At 39.2% G+C, this 21,070-nt stretch overlaps 1 protein-coding gene across 1 annotated transcript; it reads right to left on the bottom strand.

The window, feature by feature from the left end:
* Positions 1-281: 281 nt before the first annotated feature.
* SMC3 (structural maintenance of chromosomes 3) lies at positions 282-18,929 on the bottom strand. Its single transcript, XM_015867227.2, has 29 exons — positions 18,714-18,929; positions 16,625-16,700; positions 15,941-15,979; positions 15,214-15,281; positions 14,761-14,832; positions 14,503-14,582; positions 13,933-14,011; positions 13,246-13,363; positions 12,929-13,104; positions 12,655-12,735; positions 12,160-12,324; positions 11,471-11,592; positions 10,858-11,071; positions 9,803-9,906; positions 9,489-9,588; positions 8,877-9,037; positions 8,155-8,296; positions 7,316-7,466; positions 6,307-6,459; positions 5,184-5,335; positions 4,817-4,975; positions 4,038-4,145; positions 3,572-3,680; positions 2,837-3,084; positions 2,541-2,753; positions 1,669-1,860; positions 1,326-1,503; positions 854-960; positions 282-764 (listed from the first exon to the last, which is right to left on the bottom strand). Exons 1-29 carry the CDS (start codon positions 18,726-18,728, stop codon positions 693-695), a joined length of 3,654 nt encoding a protein of 1,217 aa, XP_015722713.1. The 5' UTR covers positions 18,729-18,929; the 3' UTR covers positions 282-692.
* Between the last annotated feature and the right edge of the window lie 2,141 nt (positions 18,930-21,070).

The raw sequence follows: 21,070 nt of genomic DNA, 5'->3' as shown, positions 1-21,070 counted from the left end.
CATTGCTTCTCACTGTAAAGTAACCTTAAGCAGTATCCTATAACTTCACATAGTACACAGAAGTGTGCTATACATAATGTGAATTGTGTACACAATTGCAACATTTCTTTTTTTTTTTTTTTTAATAATGTCTTTGCTATTTTAAATCAGAAGTATCTGGCCTTAATCTAATCACTTGAAATAACAGCTCTGCCTCATACTTCTCAACAGCTCCGCTAAGACTGACAGTATTGACTGTTTCAGGGCAATTCTCAGACAGACAGCACACACCTGTACACAAGTGACAGCGATAAAACCAATCATTTTAATTGAAGCCGTTAAAAAAAATTGTGAGGCAATATAAATGGTAAAAGTATACTTAGGAAGGAAGGAAGGAAGAGCTAGCACTTTCTTAAAAGCTTTAAAACAGCAACAGACGCTTTACAAAAGATCCGACGGAAGAGAATAAACTTCTGTAAACTACAGGTACTGTATAAAGGTAACATTAACAATCATCTTATAAAATACAGCAACAGAAACCATACGGATAATCAAGCTTCTTTGAAACTAAGTCTTCTGGGGACTTGGTTAAAATGTATGTTCAAAAACTATTTTAAACAAGGACTAAAAGCTTCCTATTTTTAATTTACAATTCCCTGGCATAAACATCACACTATACACATCTTCCAAACAAGCGGTAAATACAATTTTGTTTAGCCATGCGTGGTGTCATCTTCTACAAAGTCTTTGGCCATTTCTGCTGTGATCACATCAATATGACTAACCTGGTGGAACAAAATGGAGCATAGTTATTACAGTTTCTACTGTAACAGAGCTTGATAAAGTCTTCAACAAACAGTAATTAAAAGGTTACCTTATTTCTGAATTTTACACCGTAGAACTTGTCAGCTGATTCCAGCAATTCAGGCCTAAACGTTGTTGTAATGAACTGAGCGTGTTCAGCTAGTTCCATAATCATATCTAAAAAGAACATAAGAAATCTTTATTAATGCCATCTTTCTAATAAAGCAAGATATATCGTAAAATGAGAGTCCAGTCAATTAAAAATAAAACAAAAATCAAGAAAGAATCCACATCACATTTATATTCTATAATAAATTCCAGTCTCAACCTAGACTTTTTACACCATATTAAGTCATAACTCCTTAGCTGCTGTACGTGCCAGCAATGAGTTTCTACCTAAAGCCCATCTCCAAGAGCAAAATGAGGCACAAAGTTAAATTCCAACAGGTGCTGAGACATTTCAAAGAGTGACTCGTATTTGAAATGTTCGGTACCAAAGGTCAAGACAGTCACTTCAAGCACACCAAAGGTGAGTAAGGTACCTGAAACAGCTTTCCTGTGCTGAGCATCCAAGGCTTGGTCAATTTCATCAAATAAGTAAAATGGAGCTGGATCACATTTCTGGATAGCAAATATCAGGGCTAGAGCTACCAGGGATTTCTGTCCACCTGAAAGTTGTTGCATTTCTCTCATTTCACCCTGCTTCCCTGTGAACGATACCTAAGGAAACAGCACAACAGGAAGAAGACGTCAAAATACCGCTCTACAACATCACTTGCTATTTTAGCAAATAAATAGATTGGTTCAACACTGACTCTTAAAAATAAATACTTTAATGTCAATTTAAAAAACTATTCAGAGTCTGGAACACATATTTCTCCTTACCCTTATGCCGACTCCTGTGAACTGGTCTACAGATGGCACACTGCTCTGTGATCCAGATCCTCTTTCACTCTCAGTGCTGCCCTCCCCTTCATCTTGGGACTGACTCCCTTCCACATCTCCTTTCTTCATCACTAACGTGGCCTTGCCACCAGGGACTAACTTCTGGAATACTTCACTGAAATTTTTTGACACCTTAAAGGAAACAATCATTATTACATAATAAAAACAAGTGCAAACAAGAGCAGTTTTTATGCACTTCAAGTATTTGTTTTAAAGTAAGGATATCCAAATTCAAATTTAAGCATCAGCACGAGAGAAATGTGAACACAAAGCTTGGTCTAAAAACATGATTTAAACCAACTGCTTTTCTAGTATGAGTTTTTCACTTTTTTCTTCAATGGGGCAGAATAAAAACAGAAAACAGCAAAAGCAAGTTTGATTTATATTTCAGTGAGCTTCAGATGAGAAGCAAGTTAAGATGATGAGCTTCAGAAGACGACTTTTCACTCTCTGCAGTTAAGACACTTTGCAAACATTAGAAAAGACTCAACTAAAATCTGGAAAATGGATTTAGAACAGATAATTACCAGACCTTCTACAGTATAGAGATTTACATAGTAACAAGAGTTATCAGAACGGAAGCATTGAAAAGGTTTAAAGAACTGCTGGAAAGGTAACATAGTCAAGATCAGCATTCATTTAAGATGTCAGCTTGTTTCTTTTGTTAGTATTAATCACACAAAACTCAAGTTCCATGGCGCTGCGTCTATTATTACACAGTAGCTCTACTTAGTTGTGTCTCTTCCCAAACAGCAGCTACATAAGGCTATTTATTTCTATCCCAGTCTTTCTACTTTTTGCCATTTTGTTACCTGCTTGAAAGTCAGCTGAATAGCCTCATATTTTCTAAGCTCTAGCACATTCATCAGCTCCATGATTGATTTGTAGCCCCTGTCCAGCTCCTCTTGTCTTTTTATTAGTTTTTCTTTCTGCTCTGAAAAATTCACAAACTGATCCAAAGCTTTTTTATTAACATGACTGTATTTCTTCAGTTCCGTATTGCACTGCTCCAATTTGCGGAATAACTGGGGGGAAAACAGATATACATGAGTCCAATATTTCAGATTCGTTTGTTCATAAATAACTTGAAAACAAGCACATTTATTACCTGCTTTAAACTTAAAGTCTGGTATTTTTCAAAAGCCTCCTGTGGAAGTGAACCTAATTCTCTGATTTTCTTCATGCATTCCTCCTTCTTCTTGAGGAGCATGCCTTGCCTATTAGTCATTTTTTCAAGTTCTTTCGTGTCATGGTTAATGGCATCCATATGTTCCTTTTCCATGTTCTTCCAGCGTTCCATACTCTTTTGCAGTTCCTTAATTCCTGCTTCTGTTTTGTCAATAGAGTTATCCAGATCTGAAATATTGGGGAAAAAGCACAAAAGCCAAAATGGTTACGCCTACAGGGCTGCACTAAGACAAAAAGCTGAAATTCTCTCTCTTCCTTCAGAGAGGTTACTTGGTTGAAGTCTAGAAAGAGAAGCAAAGGTAGTGGTTATCGATACAGATGCTATTTCCTATTTGACAGCAACTTAAGTTAAAGGCGGTTCAGGAGAATTTCAAGAACAGCTATACCAAATCATGCTGTGCATGAATGCCTCTTCAGAATATTATGCCTGATGCCAAAACTCTGCTGGATGTCGCAATGTGCAATTGCAGACAATTTCACTTCTGTTCAGTTAGTACAAAACCTTGCTTCTATCTTTTGGACTATTCCAAAACACTTGTTATGCACTATATAACTACTACAGCATAGTCAAAATATATTGCTGCTTCTCATTTTGTGCTACATGTGAATGCTCAAAACAGTGAAGATTTTTCTTTACAAAAATAGTGTTACCAACCATCTGACCGTGCCAGCGTATCCTTCACTCGTTTGTTGATAGCCTCAAGTTCTGATGTTGTGGCAGTAAGAACTGTGCCACCTTCTGTTTCTCGTAGCTCATTCAGTTCCTATGGGACAGAGTAAATGCCATCAAGCTTCAAAAGGGAAGGGAACAAAAGTGTAAGCCAGACAGCCTCCGCTGTTCTACATACAACTAACTATCTTCTAAAACTTTAAGATATTTTCATCTTTTACCAGATCACCATTGTGGTAGCCTTTTTAATACAAAAACAGTGCATACAGAGCAAGATTTTTGTTGTTGAAGTTTAAGCATAGCGAGCAATTCAGCTTGGATAAAAGGAAGCAAGACACCACAGATTACACAGAATGATGAATACATATTTATCCCATCAATAACATGTCACAGCTTTGGAAATAAACTGCAAAAACAGACTGCACCAATTCATTTAAGAGAAAATTCTTACTTGTTCCACTTGGTCTAAGCGTTTTCTCAGATTCTCATTGAGATACGTTTCAACTCTTGTAATAATACCTTCTAGTTTAATCCTCTCATTCAAAAGCTGTCTATTTTCCTGAAAAATAACAGTAATTAAGACAGGATATTCATTGCATCAACTAAAATCAAACTACCCACTGAAAATAAAGCTCACTCTTGACAGAACTCTGTACGAAAATATTATGCATCTTTGGACTGTCACTGTTCTTGTAGAAACAACCTGCTAGTAGTGAATATTTCTGCAGCTATCTCGTGTCAAGACAATCATAAAAATCTGTGACTTTCCTGAGCTGGACCAGCACGTGGATCCACAGTTCTTAAACCCAGAAGAGCTTGAAAGGGTACAGCAACACAGTGTTTTTCCAACAACATATGGCAAACATAGCAACAAACTTAGAACTGCCTCATTTAACCCAAAGGTGCTGTTTCAGTTTCCCACATAATGCATCAGACAGAATCTATTTTGAAGTTAATTATTGCAAAGTTCAAAAGTAGGAGCAAGGAAACCGACAATTCCAGCACTACAGGAGTGTAATCCTCAACAAAATACAGCTAGTAAAATTCATCCAGAATTTGAGAAAAACAAGCAGATAAATTTTGCAAATGAGAGAACTCCAAACATCCCAGGCCACTACTGCTAAAACACTACTCAGTTATAATACCTTCATCATTACTGACTCTTCACATAAGATTAGTGGGAAGAAAAGGCATCACATACAGTTACGAAACATTTTAATTTTATCTTACTTGTTGCAGTTGTCTGATTTCATCATTAAGAGCATCCACACGCTTCTGATCTTCAAGACTAAGTTGAGACAACAGATCAGTCCCCAGCTCAGCTTTCAGTGACTCTCTAGTTGATTCCATAGCATGTAAACTTGCCTCCAAGCTCTGCAAGCTGCGTTGCTGTGAAATAAAGATTAGACAGAATAAGTCCTTGGCACGACCTGCAGATTTATGAATATTACTTCTATATTTATGCAAGTATGAGCTGTCAGATGTCTAGTCATCTTTTCATATTTCAGTCAACCAGAAAGGAAAGCAAACTCAGAAATAATGCCAATAAAATAATAATATAAAACCAGTAATTGATTTCAGTATCTCTTTACTGTACCTTAGGCATAAATGTCTTTTCAGATTGCTGCCTTTTCTCCTTCAGCATTTTCATTTCTGACAGAATACTGTCTCGAGAGGCTTTGAACTTTCTCTGCTGCGTCTCAATTTGCTGCATTTGGTTCATCAGCTGGTCAATCTCATTATTAATCCATACTGTGGGCTAAGGAAAACTCTTTAAAAGACATTTTATACCTACTAATGTATTCAGCTTTTAAGTTTTTGCCATATTCTGCTGCCCTGATGAGTCAACATAGTCATCTGTACAGGAGAAATCAAGACTTCCTGACCCTTATCAATGCCAAGAGCAAAACATGAGAGATTCATTTTGTTACTTTCACAACACGGGACTCAGAATAGATACATCTGAATTCGTAAGGAAGACTCTTATCTTAGAAAACATAGAAGAGTAGATGCCTTCATTAGAAAACATTAGACTGATACAAATAAACTCTTAAGTCTGAGACAAAGGGGATAATTTTCCAGAACAACTGTGAAATCCTGAGTCACGCTGCAGTTCTTGTAGAGAATTTTAATTTCTGTTGAACTGTTAACACTATGTTTCTCCTACTCCAGATGCACAGTTTAACAAGACACCAATGTAGAAGCACTAAAAGCCAAACAATTCCCAAAAGCAGAGGTCACAGCCAAACATGTCACCCCATATTGAAAACACTTTTGGAAAACTGAATCAAATATAGAACAGTAAGACAGCAGTAACAGACAAATTTTACTTTCAAAGTGTCTTAGGATCCATTTGTGTTACGCTCCAAAACTCACTGTCAGATACAGAAACAACACTTATTACAACTAGTGATCTACCACAGAAATCCTTGTGCGGCATTACCCTTTAGCTATCAGTTGAATGAGCTCTCAACATACATCCTCTGCAGTTCCCTCCTCAAAAAGGAAAACCAGGCCTGAAGGTTATGACTTAGTATGCCTACATATTGTCCCTACAGTAACTAATAGAACCAGACAGCACAAAGAACAGTCCAAACAAATGCCACAGCTAATACATAACATTTACAAGCATCAAGAATCCTATTTTTCACCCATTACTGTAACTGCAAAAAGAAACGTTTATCATCACAATATCTTTCCCAAAGGAAATAAAAGGATATTTTCAATGTTTCTGCGCAAGTTTTCATTGAGTTTTGCTTCAAGTTCACCAAGTTCTTCTTCTGCCTTTCTAACATCTTTTTGTAACTCAAGACGAGACTTTCTTGTGTCGTAATAACCACCAGTCAAAGCACCACGATGGCTGACTTGATCACCTAAGAGCACAACAGAACAAGACTATAAATTGCACATCATTTATTGCCTGTGATATTTGGAGCAGCTTCTATAGTACAGTTTGGTAGTATGACTATAACATTTCAGCTAACCTGAAGAAGCGCTACAACAGTATAAGAAGTTGCTATTTACAATTAAGTCTTTAAGTAAAGTTCTGTCATTAGTGACATATTTGTTTTGGTGTTCCATTTAAAGTACATTTCTTTCTTCAACACCAACACAGGTTGCTACCATCTCCTTTAAGAAAAAAATAAATAAATACCATTGCTCTACAAGGCACAGATTCTGCTGATTATTTCTCCCTCAGACATTCCTTAGGAGACTTTTCAGATTGACTTTCAGAAAAAGAGACAAATAATAAGTCTGCAAGGAATCTGCACTGCAGGAATAGGCTACTACCAAAAGATTGCTTTAGGGAGCACAATATGCAAATGCACTCGGTACATGGAATAAACCACCTTGCACTAATCAGTAATTAAAGCCATGCATTTGCACCCTCAGTGCTGTTTTAAGTTGGTGGAATACATCATAAATACTTCAGGAGAACAAAGGTCTTTTGAATTTGAAAGAATGTGAATACCAACAATCTATTTTGCAGTTCTCGGGATAGAGATATATCTATAAATTTTTACATCATAATATAATTAGATTATTGTGAAGAAATTCTGCCTTTTCAGTACTGCACATGACCAAGTGTAGCTGTGTATGTCTCAGTTATATTATTTTGAATAGTCTTATTTTGATAACACTGACAGACTACGCATAACGATTCTCAAGCTTCAAAGGATCCCACTTTGCCAATTAATCTAAAGTAATTAATCTAACTGTAGTATTTACCTTCCAGAGTAATACAATCCATAGTGAAAGCTCTGGCCAGCTGAGTAGATACTTCCATGCTACGACAAATCAGAGTCTTTCCAAACACATGTTTGAAAGCTTTGTCAAATCTTGGATTGTATCTCAGTTTACTGATCATAGGAATAGCATCCTGAAGGGACAGTGGATATAATGAGATCAGTGCAATGACACAGAGCAAGAATATTGTAACTAATTCAAGCAAGCTCTAAAAAATAAAGAAACTACATCAAAAGTAAAAACATAATACACTGCTTTATAATAGTACATTCTTGAAAGTTAAGCATATCTCAAACTCACTGAAGATGAACGCATGCGTTCACAATCAGACTTCTGGAATGAAGACTTCTGGAGCTCCATATATCACAATTTAGACAATGTCAAACTCCAAACTCAAAGCACAGCACTGCAAATCTTTACTTTGAAAATACATACGGAGATGATACTCTGATTACACAGTCAATGTACGGAAATCAAGAGCAAGGTTTTGCTATTTTAGATTTTAGAAGCTTGGCTATCTTTGATCTAAAGAATTCAAGTTCAGCAATTCATGCAATTATTATCAGATTGCAGAACTTCCTATTGTTATATTATCACCTACGTACTCTGTACGTAGAGTTTAACTTTGAAGAATAGCTTGTAGCAAAGTGTTATCCAATAAAAGGGTTTCCCATCTTGAGAAGCAATAGATTAACTGCAGTATTTAACTGCAGACATCCAACAAAAGAAAGTGGTAGGTGCTATGTAATAGGCACACAGTTCAAATAACAAAGGCTTGTATCGATGGAGAAAACAGATGAAGGTTCAAAATGAACACTCACATTAGTCTCAGGATAAGCAGTATCTCGAACATCCAGCTTGTTCAATGGGAGAAATGTAACTTCACCAGGAAGGTTCATTTTGTTAAATTCCATTAAAATTTTTGTACTGACTTCATCAGAATCCACAATGTGATAAAATAACCTAATTAACAAGCCCCCCAAAATACAAGAAAAAAAAAATAGAACAAATATTTGAATGGGAACATTTAGCAAGCAGGTGACATTACCTGCCACTATAAAGCCAAGCTGCGTTTGCTCTACTGTTCTTAAGCACTGCTGTCAGAGCAAGCAGATGGTACTATCATGACATAGCTTTCAAATAGCAGTTGGCTATTTAGAGATTACCCTCAACATGAAAAAAAGCTCCTACTGTTATTGAAACATCAGTATTACTTACTGTAGAATGCACCACACCAGATGATTCCTAGCCAAGCATCAGGAGCATCATTCTTGGGCACCTTCTACCTGCTTTCCCACTCCCTCCCCCAACTCCCTCCCGCCTTGAAACAAGATTAGGAGAAGTAAGAATAGACTCTTTAAATCTGCAGAATTCTTAGTTCCTTCTTGAAGTAAAAGTGTGATGAGGCCATACAACAGCACTTAATGAAATAAGGACCAGAGCTCAAGATTCAGAGGAAAGATAATATTTCAGAAGGAATCAGCACAGGCCCATTTGTAACACTGCAGCTGTACCAACTTAATGCTGAAGAGTACATAGTTACCTGTTCCCCGCAGTAACTTCAACGCATGTGTAGAAAGCTGGTTCACACTCAAAGTTGTTCATCACAATGCCATGATAGCCATTTAGAACATGCTGGTTTATTCCTTTCCGACGGAAGTGCTCCAAAACCTTGTTTATACTGTCGATACCATTCAAAATGGCCTGTTAAAGCACAAATGATTACTGCACCACTATTACAAGATCTAGAAAAAGCTATCAGCTTTATCCTCAACTTCTAGAGAGCAGTAACCATCTATCTGGACAAACTGCAGCTGACTAATGAACATGCCTAATTAAAGTTGAGTTTACCACATTGCTTTTTTTAGAAAAAATAAATACAAAAAGGAATTTGGTAAGCTTTCTGTTTCTGCCTCGTCTTCCCACCTCTCCTCTAATACCTTAAGGTTACAAAATGGATTTCAAAATACTTCTAGAGCTAAAAATATTTGTAGAACAGCCTACATATTTGACTGCCCTATTTTAAGTACAGGCAGTAAGACTGCAACCAGAGGAAATAACATTAAAAGATATCTTCAGAAGAGTACTTTTCCTTTAGGAATGGGAAAGCAGAAAAGCTTATAAAAGAAGTTACAACAAATACAAGGCCTCCTACCTTTCCTGTTGCTGCTCTGAGAAGCTGCTGTTTCTTTTCCAGGTCCTCCCGCTTAGCGGCAAGAGCTTGTTGCTCTGCGTTCTCCTCTCTCCACAGATAACTGCACAATAACCATAGTTCAAGTATTTTAAGGGTGAATGAAGTCTGAAGTTGTATTTTTTTTTTAATCTAACAACTAATTGAACAGAAGGGCTAAGTACAGAAGTTCATACATGGCTATATTTAAAAACATACCTACATGCCATGTTAACAACTACACAGTTGGGGTCCTTCACATTAAGTGAGGTTCAGACATATTTCAATTAATTACTAACTTTCTTTCGCTCTGCAGTTCATCCTTTTTATTTTTCACTTCATAGTACTTTCTGTCCAGTTCTTCAACGCGAGCCTTCACTTCATTAAGATCTTGGTCCAGTTTCTAACATAAAGAAAAGATGACTATGAAACTGCAGCATTCTTTAGCTACAATTTTTATGCTCCTCCTCACCCTCCACCCACCCGCCCAAGGAAGAAAATTAACATCAATTCTATAAAATGCTTCTTACTAAGCCATACAATATCATTACAGACAGCCTATGGTAAATGCCACTTCTTTCATAAATCAACTGATAGAAACATTACTTAGCTAATGTATACATCATTCATATAGCATATTTCACCAGAACACTGTTTTCTTTGTACAACTACATTCCTGTGTTTTTCCCACACTGACCTGAATTTCAGTTCACCAGACAAACACTGCAGGTGCCCATCAATCAGTACACGCAGTGTAGCAGCGCTGGCACCGGATGCTCTCCTACCCTAGGAGCTCCAGCAGAAGTGATATTTCTGGATCTCCCTGCTTTATTTGAAGTTAGAGCTGCTTCTGAACACGCGAATATTAGAATCTACAAATTATGCACATAATACTTAAATCTTCTTCCACTGAAAAGGGTCTCAACTTCTAACTTCAAAACTGCAGTTGTGGTGCAGGTGAAGTGCTGGCAGTAGAGCTTAGAAGAAACTGTTCTCTCCTTTTCCCCCTAAAGAGTGGTGAAACACCCAACATTCACCTCTGTATGGAACAGCTATGTCCAAAACAGAGAAATGCAAGGCAGCTCTGTGTCTCTTCCTGAGAACTCAGGCCAAACACTTTGGGTAAAGAATCAGAAAGTAAATGTGCATAGCATAGCAATGTCTGAAGTAGTGCCAAAGGGAGCTTCTGTAGGTATTTAAAGAAAAAGCACTATATACACTTTTGGTTTTATAAGAACCCACCCAAAAAGGAAGTCTTATCTTCCCTTGGGGCACTAAGTTCTATTAGTTTGTCCAAAATTAGATGGGTTGTTTATTACTTCTCACTATTTCAAGAGTTAAAATGAAAACTTACACTGTACTGTTCCAAATTTTTCTCTTTATTTGCCTCTGTATCCTCCAAATCCTTGTGTATAGCTGCAATCTGCCGCTTCTTGTCATTGATTGCTTGATCTAGAGACTTCAGTTCTTTCTTTATCCACTTATCTCTTTCTTCTTTGGATGTGAACTGGCTTCCCCGACCCTGTTTTGCATAAAGATCGGTTCTTTCCTGCGTAGCCTGTGCAAGTCTATGTTGAGAAAGGGAAGATGTGCTGTATTATAAAGAACTCAAGAATTTATAAAGAAAAAGCACTGATAACTACCATAAGAATTTTTCAGAACAGCCAAATCAGGCTCTGGCTAAAGCAGTTATAAAAAGAACAATGGCATGAACGAGACAATCGTGTAGAATTCACAAAACAGCAAGTTTATATAACTCCACAAAGTGGTTAATTAAGTTCACTGAATACTGATTTCCCCACCAGTTCAATATCCAAAACGACACAAGGCTTATTTAAATAGAGAACATACATTGCCACTCCATCCTCAAATATTAAATAAAACCCTAAATATACTGCACATCTGTTCCAATAGGATCGTGGTTCTTTCTATAATGCTTAGCTCCCCTAGTGCAGAACACTACAGACCTAGCAATTCCTCTCTCTTCTTTCTCTTTCACACTGTTGAACTTCGGCTCCGTTTCTGCTAATTCTTTCTGTTTCTCCTCAATCTTCTCAAGAAGCTTTTGCCTCTCCTTTAATAGCCTTTTCTGAAAGTGAAACAAAGCAATAATTAAAATGAGGTAATAACAGAAACTCTATTAGCATCTTTAGATAAATACACATTACTAAAGAATAATTTAATTGTAAGAGCACAAGGTAGATTTGCTAATCTGATACTACACTCTTTCAGCACTCAATAGAAGTAAATTCCTTTCCAATCAGAACAGTAAAGATGAATGAAATTAAGTATTCTTGAGAAGCTAAACTATGCAACTATGGAAGGTTCTCATGGGCTGAACAACAGAGTCCAAGTCAATGCAATAAAGAAAAATCAACCTCTTCATCACCTGCAGCAATTGAGTATGAAATAATTGAAATTGCTTGGTTCTGTAACTTTTAGGATGATAAATAAAGGATCAGACCATAGGACTTGGCTTACATCCCCTAGAAGCCAAAAACCCAAGATATCTGTCCTGCTTCGCTTACAAAACAGTGAAAGGCTATAGTTTAAAGACACAGAAAAATACACCTAAAATGTAGGCCAAAAAAGCCTTCAGTGTAGAAGCAGACTTCCATGAGTCAATTACATTTTAGATTATGTCAATGTTACATACCCTTTGCTCACTGTTGCCAGCTAATTCATCCTGCAGATCTTTAGCCTTAAGTTCTAGCTTAGTCCTCTGCTTAATCTGCTCTTGTCTTTCAGCACTAAGTTGTTCTTTCTCTTCTTTCATCGCAGAAATCTTTGTCTTCAGTTCTCGAACTTGCCGCTCTATTTCCTATGCAAATTTAAGCATACAGCATTTAAAACACCATATTCACATGACACTATCAAACTCACAAGCATTATATAGATCAATGTAGTATGTTAAGAAGTATAATTAATTTCTCCAATTCGCAAACAAGATGAAGGCATAGGTTAGAATGTAACATGTTTTTACAGTTATTTGTTAAAGCTCAAAACGTAAGAGCTCTTCTCATTTCAAGTCAATGAACTTTGGATTCTGTGTCTAAATTTAGGTTTACATTGAATGTTTACAATTTGAAAGAATTAAACAACATAAAATAAAGGAAAAACCTTTAAAAGACCCTCTTTTAAGTATTTTTACCTCCATTTTATCTCTAGCATCCTGCTGTGCATCTCTCAGTTGCCTGGACTTCTCTCCGCTTGTCTCTCGCTTGGCAGAAAGCTGTAGGAGAATATAGCAAGTAGCTTAACAAGCAAGATTCTGCTTTAGAAAACCTCTAGTTTCAGAAATGCAAGAATAACACATCAAACTGATGAAAGACAACTACAGGATTTTAATACTGAATGCAAGCAAACATGAGTAAAAAACCAAAGAATGTCTTGTGATATATTTTGAAGTAGATGAAGCATTTTACCTCATCAAGCTTAGCTCGCGTTTCATTAAGCTCCTGATTATAAATTGTGTATTCTAATGCTCTCCTCATTTTATCCCATTTCTGGTATTGAGCCAGCTCTTCCTTCTCCTCTTCAAGTGTATGAAGTCGCTCTTCAATGTATTTCAACAACTCATTGATCTTTTCTCTCTTACCCTCTTGAAAAAACAAGACAAAAGTTCAGTTAAACATTGTAACACATTCCCACAATTTAAAACTACTCTGTCTCTGACAGTGATTAATTATTTGTCAAGTTTCAAATATGAAAAAGAGACCCATTGTTCAGAATGTATTCTTACCTGTTTCTTTCATTAGTGAAATACTTTCTTCTTTACGTTCATCATACACTCTGGTACCAGCCACTTCTCTTAGTAACTTCAGCCTTTGTGAGTCTGGAGCTGTGGCCATCTGGTTGATCTAACAATTGAAGATCTGTGATTTTAATATCCTTCTCTGATATAGCTTAGTACAACACATCAAACATTGGACTTTGTTATTTATTTATTTTTAATTCTGCCCACTTGTCTCAGGTGTTGGAAAGATAACAGGCATCTACCATGTTGCTTTCCATTTAAGTCCGTTACTTTAGGATAGTTAGTATTCTGTTTGTAATTAGTTTTGTTGATCCTCAAATGCTACCAGTTTTTGTTGAAACACCAAGTTCCAGTATTATACGAGCTTCAGAGACTTTTACCACATCAAAAATACATTTAGAAAAGCTTAAGTGTGGCTTCTAAATCCTGATGCTGTCTCAGTTCAAATGCCTCCAAGAAAATCAAACCATTACACTAAAAAATATTAGAACAATTCACATCATGGAATACTCAGTAGACACACAAAATCAAGGTAAAACTCTTTTTTTCCCCCCCCAAGCTAAGAAAAGATTTAAGCTGTTGATATACTGCTGCAATAACTCAACTTTGCCATTCAGAATACATATAATTTTTGACAGTTGTTTCTTCCACTATGTGAAAAAAAAATCTTACCTTCCCTTGTTTGACAATGTAATATGGATTACTGCGAGAAAATCCAGCACTTTCAAGAAGATTCATTACATCGTTTTTCCTGAAAAATTATTGTGAATCTATTAAAAACGCTTAAAGCAAAAGTGACAGTATAGTATCACAACAACAGATCACATACTGTGGTCATTGTACACAATGCATGTTGTCTTCAACAAAACCCTTTAACTGATAAGAGCTAATTCTAAAATGAAAGGGGGTGGGGGAGAACTGGCTGGAAGAGGGAAGGCAGCACCCAAAAATATGATAGCCTTGAGGAAGAAAAAAGATGTAGATAGAAATACCTCACTGCAAAGAGGAGGCAAATAAGGCAGTTAAATGTACTTTAATGAACAGATTAAACTATGAATTCAAAGAAGTCTGCTCTCTATTACACAAGGACTGATGCAAATGCTATCAAATTATCATTACTTAGTATTATCCAACTAAGTTAGCATTATTTATTTCTGGCTAGAGATGCAGGTGTTTGATACGACTACAGAATTTTGGAGAAATACTACTCAGCTTATTTAGCTCAAGGAAAGAAGTACCTACGTCACCATTTTCTTGTCTAAGAAATATTGGTCCTTCTTGGCTCCAATGACTCTGCGAAGTGAGACTTCCTCTTTATCAATCTCAAGAAAAGAAAGACCAGTAAATTTAAGTGCTTGCAATAGGTATAACTAATCCAGAATGTTTACAGTATTTTATTTTGCCAGAGCTAACTCAAAAGCAGCTCCCACACCACCTGATTTTATAATATTAGATATGTGAATCTGAAATAATAACCCATAACTGAAGCATTTAACTTACTGGTAACCTGTTGTCCGAATTGTCAAAAATAATTTCCACAAACGCTGAAATAACACGAGGGCCTGTACCTTCCTAAGAAACAAGATTAGTTGTGTCAGAAGAACCTTCTAAAGATGGAATCCAGTCCACCCATCAACCCTTTCCAAAGACAACCACATTTCCCATCTCCTTTCATGCATTTCAGAGTCAGGAGTATCTCTATGTAAGGTCCACTACGTACTTCTTCATTTCTGACAATCTTGGACAGACTTTCACATACATGCATTAACCACCTACATAAGAATAATGTATTATTTTGTAATAATTTCCCTTTTACTGAAGGGAAGCAACAAACGTAACAAAAATGTTTAAAAATGCTTCCAAAGCAACTAGTCTAAAATACCTACAAGTCCAGCACTTCACTGAAATGCATTAGCTCATTCTTTTATCTTCTTGTTATACACCTTCACTTACATGCAACAAAGCCAATCTCTGTTCAGGGCGAAGATGACTAAACTCATCACTGAGGACAAACTGAATTGCTGTAATAAAATTAAAAAATAAAAGATTTATTCTTTCCTTTAGGTAGATATGCAGCAATTTCCAACTTAAACATATTGTTACACAGTACAAGCACGTATCTCAGTGTTCTCTTCCTCACACACACAAAAAAAACTTAATTTGTTGGATCTTTATCACTCAGCCTGCATGCTGTAATTTCAGTCTCTCATTGTTAAGAACTTATTTGTTCATTGCATGAGCATTAACAGGGCTCAATAAGGAAGGATTCATGAGCCAGGCTAAAACCAACAATAAAATACTTGACACTCAGCAATTCATACAGCCACTGCGTAGTATCTCTTGCCTCTTCGAAGCTCCACCATTGACACATCCACAAAATCCCCACCACAATCATATGTTAAAAGCTATACCATAAATTTAGCCACTAAGAATGTCTGAAGTAACTGCAAATATTACTAACAGTTTCCAGCATGGCATTATTTGGAATCCATTTCCACCTGTAGACCCCTTTTTGGCACTGCAAATATTAGAATGCTCTTAAGAGAAACTGACTATCATCTCTGTCAAGTCACAACCACACCTTGAAGAACATTTGGATGATCAACCTCAACACAAAACAAAAAAGAAGCCACTACTATTGCCTTTATCCTAATATTATATAAAAAAAATCACTCCTTACCATAAAAGAAGTTGCTTTTTCCTGATCCATTTCTTCCCACTGAAAATTAAAACACAAAGTATATAGCCACAAATTGAAATCAATGAACAACCCACATGCTAATTCAGAAATGTTTTGTTTTAAACAGACCAGAAAAATATGATTTCTATTAAAAAAAAATAAAGGTTTAAGAATATTCTGATGTTTTAGTAAAGGCTCAGTGTCTCATCTTTAAGACCAATATTGACTGTATAAGTTCAGAACAGCTTCCCTTCTAGCAATGAAACATCCAAGGCTTTTCATGTTCTCTGCATCAATCATTGCTACCGTATTGCCTCCAAAGCCCTTCAGCTTCACTCATCCCCTCACATATCTGAGATTATCAGGAGTTACTTCAAAAAGCCCAGTCTCTTAAATGAGGACTGTCCAGTATGGACATCTATACATACAAAGGTGCTCACAGTTCACTTCTCACTCAGTTCCTATGGAATCACTCTGAGGTCACAGTAAAAATGAACACTAGATTGCTTTGCCATAAACATGCTGTAATATGCCTTGTAAAATTAACAGACAACTGTAAAAAAGCTTCCAGTGCAGAAATTACAAAGTAATCAAACATAGGAAGAATATAAACAGTTAAGGACTCATTTGACCATGATCTGATGCAATTTTAATTAGTGTGAAAAAACAGATATTGGAACTCACCAATGACATTGTGTTTTGAGCTGAATGGATCCACAATGGTTTGGTCTCGGTAGCTTCGAAAGCCCTGAATGATTACCTATGGAGTAAAGCGACAGAATTACCTCTGCTCTTAAGCACTTTTTAAACCTCAAGATATTACACAACATTCACATCACTTATGATACAGAATCACAGAATGACCCGGGTTGGAAGGGACCTCAAGGATCATGTAGTTCCAACCCCCCTGCCTGGCAGGGCCACCAAACATACACATTTACTAGATCAGGTTGCCCAGGGCCCCGTCCAACCTGGCCTTGAACACCTCCAAGACCACTTGATACACTTGATGTCTTTTCCCTAATCCTGTCAGCTCTCAAGCTCAAGACCAGTATCTTGTATTATGAGACTTGGCCTCCACCTAAGCATCATTTTATGAACTGAGATTTTTTCTCTCTGCTCAAAAAAGATACTGGCACATATCTAGGTCAAAGCAAGACCTAGGAGCAAGACAGACTTGTTTTTTCTTTAGGCTGCACAGTAACACAAAGAAAGTGAAAGGCAGAAATATTGGTTCTGTTGAATTTGCTTCCTAAACAAACATATACAACCTACACAATGAATTTAGCTAAAGAGCTACACAGCAAACACTAGTCTATAAGTACAACTATCCAATTTTAGTCTAGAATGACTGTATCTGAATACTTTAGTTCCATGCAGCAGCAAAACTGATCCGGCTTCCAGCACAGCTCAGCATTAATCAGCCCTTTTCAATCATCAAAGCTGTGCTGAAAGGACTCTGCATCAGCTTTCCTCAATCTGACATATATAACAATGTGACATCTGAATAACAGCCGCCTGAAAAGCTGCAGATCTTTTAGGAAGACCACTTCAAAATGGACTAGAACTGACATTCAGTCCCTGTGCCCTTCCTTAGCATTTCACCACCAGAAGATCTTGTTAAAACCTCACTGACGTTTCACCATCAAAACTAACGTAAAAAGGAAGAATTAGCAACTAGGAAGAAAACAAAACATGTTATGAGATTTCTTAACAGTGTAAGTTTAGAAAGCAAAATGAAACTCTGGACCTGCACTGTATTCAGGTCTAGATATAAGGTAACCATACTGGAAGTAATCAAGGATATTAGTATTTAATGGATCAAAGTATAGAACACAAGTTTGGGACCGTGTACTGGCTGATGACTGCTCAAACACTGTGGCTGTTCACAGAAGATCTGACGCCTGACCCTATAAGTACTGGCTGGCTCCATCTACCAGATGGGAGATCCTCACAGTAACAGTAAGCTCTGCCTTGGTACCAATGGCTTTCAAAAAGTCTGTAGGGCTTTTTCTTATCTGAAGTACTGCAACATGCATCATATATTAAACATGCATCTGAACCAGTGACACAGGTGTACTAAAACAGTACCAAAAGGCATCTGCAAACGCTCCCGTGTCGACAAACAACTGATGAAAACCTGATCTCCATGAAGAATGTGTGCTTCCAAACATAGTCTGAAGCATTATACGCAATGGGTGTCAGAAGGCCTAATTAATTTTGAGTGCAGAGAGAAGTAAGAATCCTAGCAGGCTTCAGATGAACGTACAGAGATAGCAGTAAGAACGAGGACAAAAACTTCGACGGCGATGTGCAGCATATATAACTAGTGCAGGGATACGCTAACAGCAACAATAATGCGAGTCACAGCCTTAAAAACTGTTAGGAGAAGGCCCACACAAGGACTTCATTTATCTGAACATCAGCTGCTGGGTGCTTGTCAGGGACGAAGCGCACAGCTGGAATGGTCAGTGCTCGGCGGGCCAGGCTCCACCCCAGCACCAACAGCACAGTGTCCAGGCCGGCCGTGCCCTGCAGGGCCGGGACACTGTGGTCGCCCCGTCCGAAGGTCCCCAGGGCCCGCAGCGCAGCCCTCGCTCCACCACCACGCACCGCAATGAATGGAAACGGCCGACGGAGCACGGGACCGCCGCCCAAGGGCCCCGCGAGCACCCGAGCAGAGGCCGCAAGGCCCCGCCACGCGCCTCCCCTCCGGGCCGGGCCCGTTCTATCTCCGGAGCGGGGCAGGCCGCAGCAGGCCCCTCCGCCGTACCTGCTTGATGTACATGGCTGCCGAGGATGGGGGAGGGAGGCAGCCGCCCCGCCGCCTCCTGCTGCCGTCTCGCAGCCCACCCGGACCGCCTCCTCCCGGTACGACGGCTCCGAGCGACTCCGGGCCCCCGTTGCCGCCTCCTCCCGCCCCGTCCGGCCGCCACACAGAGCTCGGCGCGGAGCCCCGCTCACCCCTCACGAAACAAAATGGCGGCGGAGCCACCCCTGCCCGTCCCGGCGCGAACCACTCGGCACAGTGCGGAGGGGGAGAGCGGAGAAGAGATCTCACCCCACCCTGGCCGGAGAAGGCGCCAGGCAGTAGACACTAAAAATATCGCCTTTTTTATCAGATTTCAATATCTCTTTAGCTTTTTAAGGAGCTCTAAGGCGAAGCAGCCGTCCGAAACCGCCCGTCCTCACCTACCGAATCCCCCCAGAGAGCGCGGAAATGTGGTTTCTCCCGCTGGGGGGCGGGTTGGGCGCCAAAGGCAAGTGTGAGCAGAGCGGGGCCGCAACGCCGACAGGGAGGAGTGCAGCCTCCCGCCTGCAGGGGGCGCTGCCACGGTCGGGGCCGCCTCAGAATCACAGAGTGACCCGGGTTGGAAGGGACCTCAAGGATCATGTAGTTCCAACCCCCTGCCTGGCAGGGCCACCAAACATACACCTTTACTAGATCAGGTTGCCCAGGGCCCCGTCCAACCTGGTCTTGAACACCTCCAAGGACGGGGCATCCACAACCTCCCTGGGCAGCCTGTTCCAGGGCCTAACCACTCTCCTAGTGAAGAACTTTCCCCTAACATCCAACCTAAATCTTCCCTCTTTTAACTTAAAACCATTTCCCCGTGTCCTGCTATTGTCAGCCCTTTCGAAGAGTTTACTCCCCTCCTGGGAGTAAGTTCCCTTCAGGTATTGAAAGGCTGCAATGAGGTCACCCCGCAACCTTCTCTTCTCCAGGCTGAACAAACCCAACTCCCTCAGCCTGTCCTCATAGGGGAGGTGCTCCAGCCCCCTGATCATCTTCCTGTCCCTCCTCTGGACCCTTTCCAAAATCTCCATGTCTTTTTTGTACTGAGGGCTCCACACCTGGACGCCGTTTAGGACATCCTTTGCCCAAAAGCTCATTGCAAACATGTGAAAAAAGCCATATGCATTTCTTAGACTGAGCTCTATATCACTATACCTGATAGAAGGCAGAGACATGCGGGTAAACCTGCAAGAAGGACTTAGAAAGAAATCCAGGTTCACTCAAGCTGCAAAAGGCTTCTTGCATGAGCAGAGCCACAACAGCAAAGATCTGCTTTGTAGCAGCAGAGCTGTAACATTCTCTGCAGGAGAAAGGAGCTTTGATGAGGAAAAAACAGCTCCCTGCTACAATCCTTTTATGTGTACTGTAGGGATCCTCTTGGTCAGCGTGGTCAGTTCAGGTCTCCCTCACTTTGTTATGATTTAACAAATAGTAACTGTACCAGCAGAGGTGCACAGAGCCAACTACAGCACTTGCCCTCCAAAGCCAGGGGCAGAGCCCATGTCCAGCCCACAGCACCTGACCCCTGTGCTGTCTGTTAGCCATGATAATTGCTCGGGGCAACACAAACATTGCCTAGGAGACCACAGGTGGGAAGCATCTCTAGGAGATGAATGTGCACAGCTCTGCTCTATCCCAGCTAGAAATCTGCTGCTTCTTGGCAAGGCTCTCTGGGCTCAGCTGGATAGCAGCTAATGGTCATGCTGGAGTTCATGTCAATTGATTTTCCAGTTAACTTGACTTAACGTGACTGGAGGCGTTACATTAGATAGGATATACCCGTTGTCCCAGTTTTAGTCCTGTAGACCTCAATATTCCGTTCCAGTGCAGTAGCAATTCTACCTCTAAGTAGAGCAAACAGTTCCTTAAAATACAGATATCAAATAAAAATTCATCTAGGGCTCGTTCCAGCACCCTGTGTCTGGGAGCCATCCTCCTGCTGCAGTCAATGGACTTTGGAGCAGTGCCTGCAGGCAGCTCATGATGGAGGGGCAATTTAATAAGGAGGGATGACTCACTATCAACCACTGTCTGCTCTACAAAGGAGTCTCAGAAATGGAGTATCTGTGTGACAGAAATAAACCCCCATTCATAGAGAGGGGGAGAGAGAGAGCATGAAAAACTACATGATTGGTTCACTTGGCGAATTAAGTCTGATAGATGCTTACTCACATAAGTAACTTTACTAACATGAGTAGTTCAGTAAAACCCAGCCTGGAAAATGGCCCTCTTTTTTATTCCAAATTGCCAGAAGCTACAAACAAAGCCAGGGACTTCCATGAGGAAAGCTAGTACTTGAAAAGGATATCTAGAGGCCATAAATCCTCCTCAAT

The sequence above is a fragment of the Coturnix japonica genome, chromosome 6, assembly GCF_001577835.2.
Source record: "Coturnix japonica isolate 7356 chromosome 6, Coturnix japonica 2.1, whole genome shotgun sequence".
Lineage (NCBI taxonomy): Eukaryota > Metazoa > Chordata > Aves > Galliformes > Phasianidae > Coturnix > Coturnix japonica.
The sequence above is the reverse complement of the archived record's forward strand: the minus strand, read 5'-3'. Positions and strand labels throughout refer to the sequence as shown.

Excerpts from the sequence above, each read along its gene's own strand:
- SMC3 (XM_015867227.2), bottom strand. Across the intron at positions 14,833-15,213 it reads AGAGATTGGCTTTGTTGCAT|GAAGGTACAGGCCCTCGTGT; the intron begins GTAAGTGAAGGT and ends CTTGTTTCTTAG. Across the intron at positions 14,583-14,760 it reads ATTCGGACAACAGGTTACCA|ATTGATAAAGAGGAAGTCTC; the intron begins GTAAGTTAAATG and ends TCTTTTCTTGAG.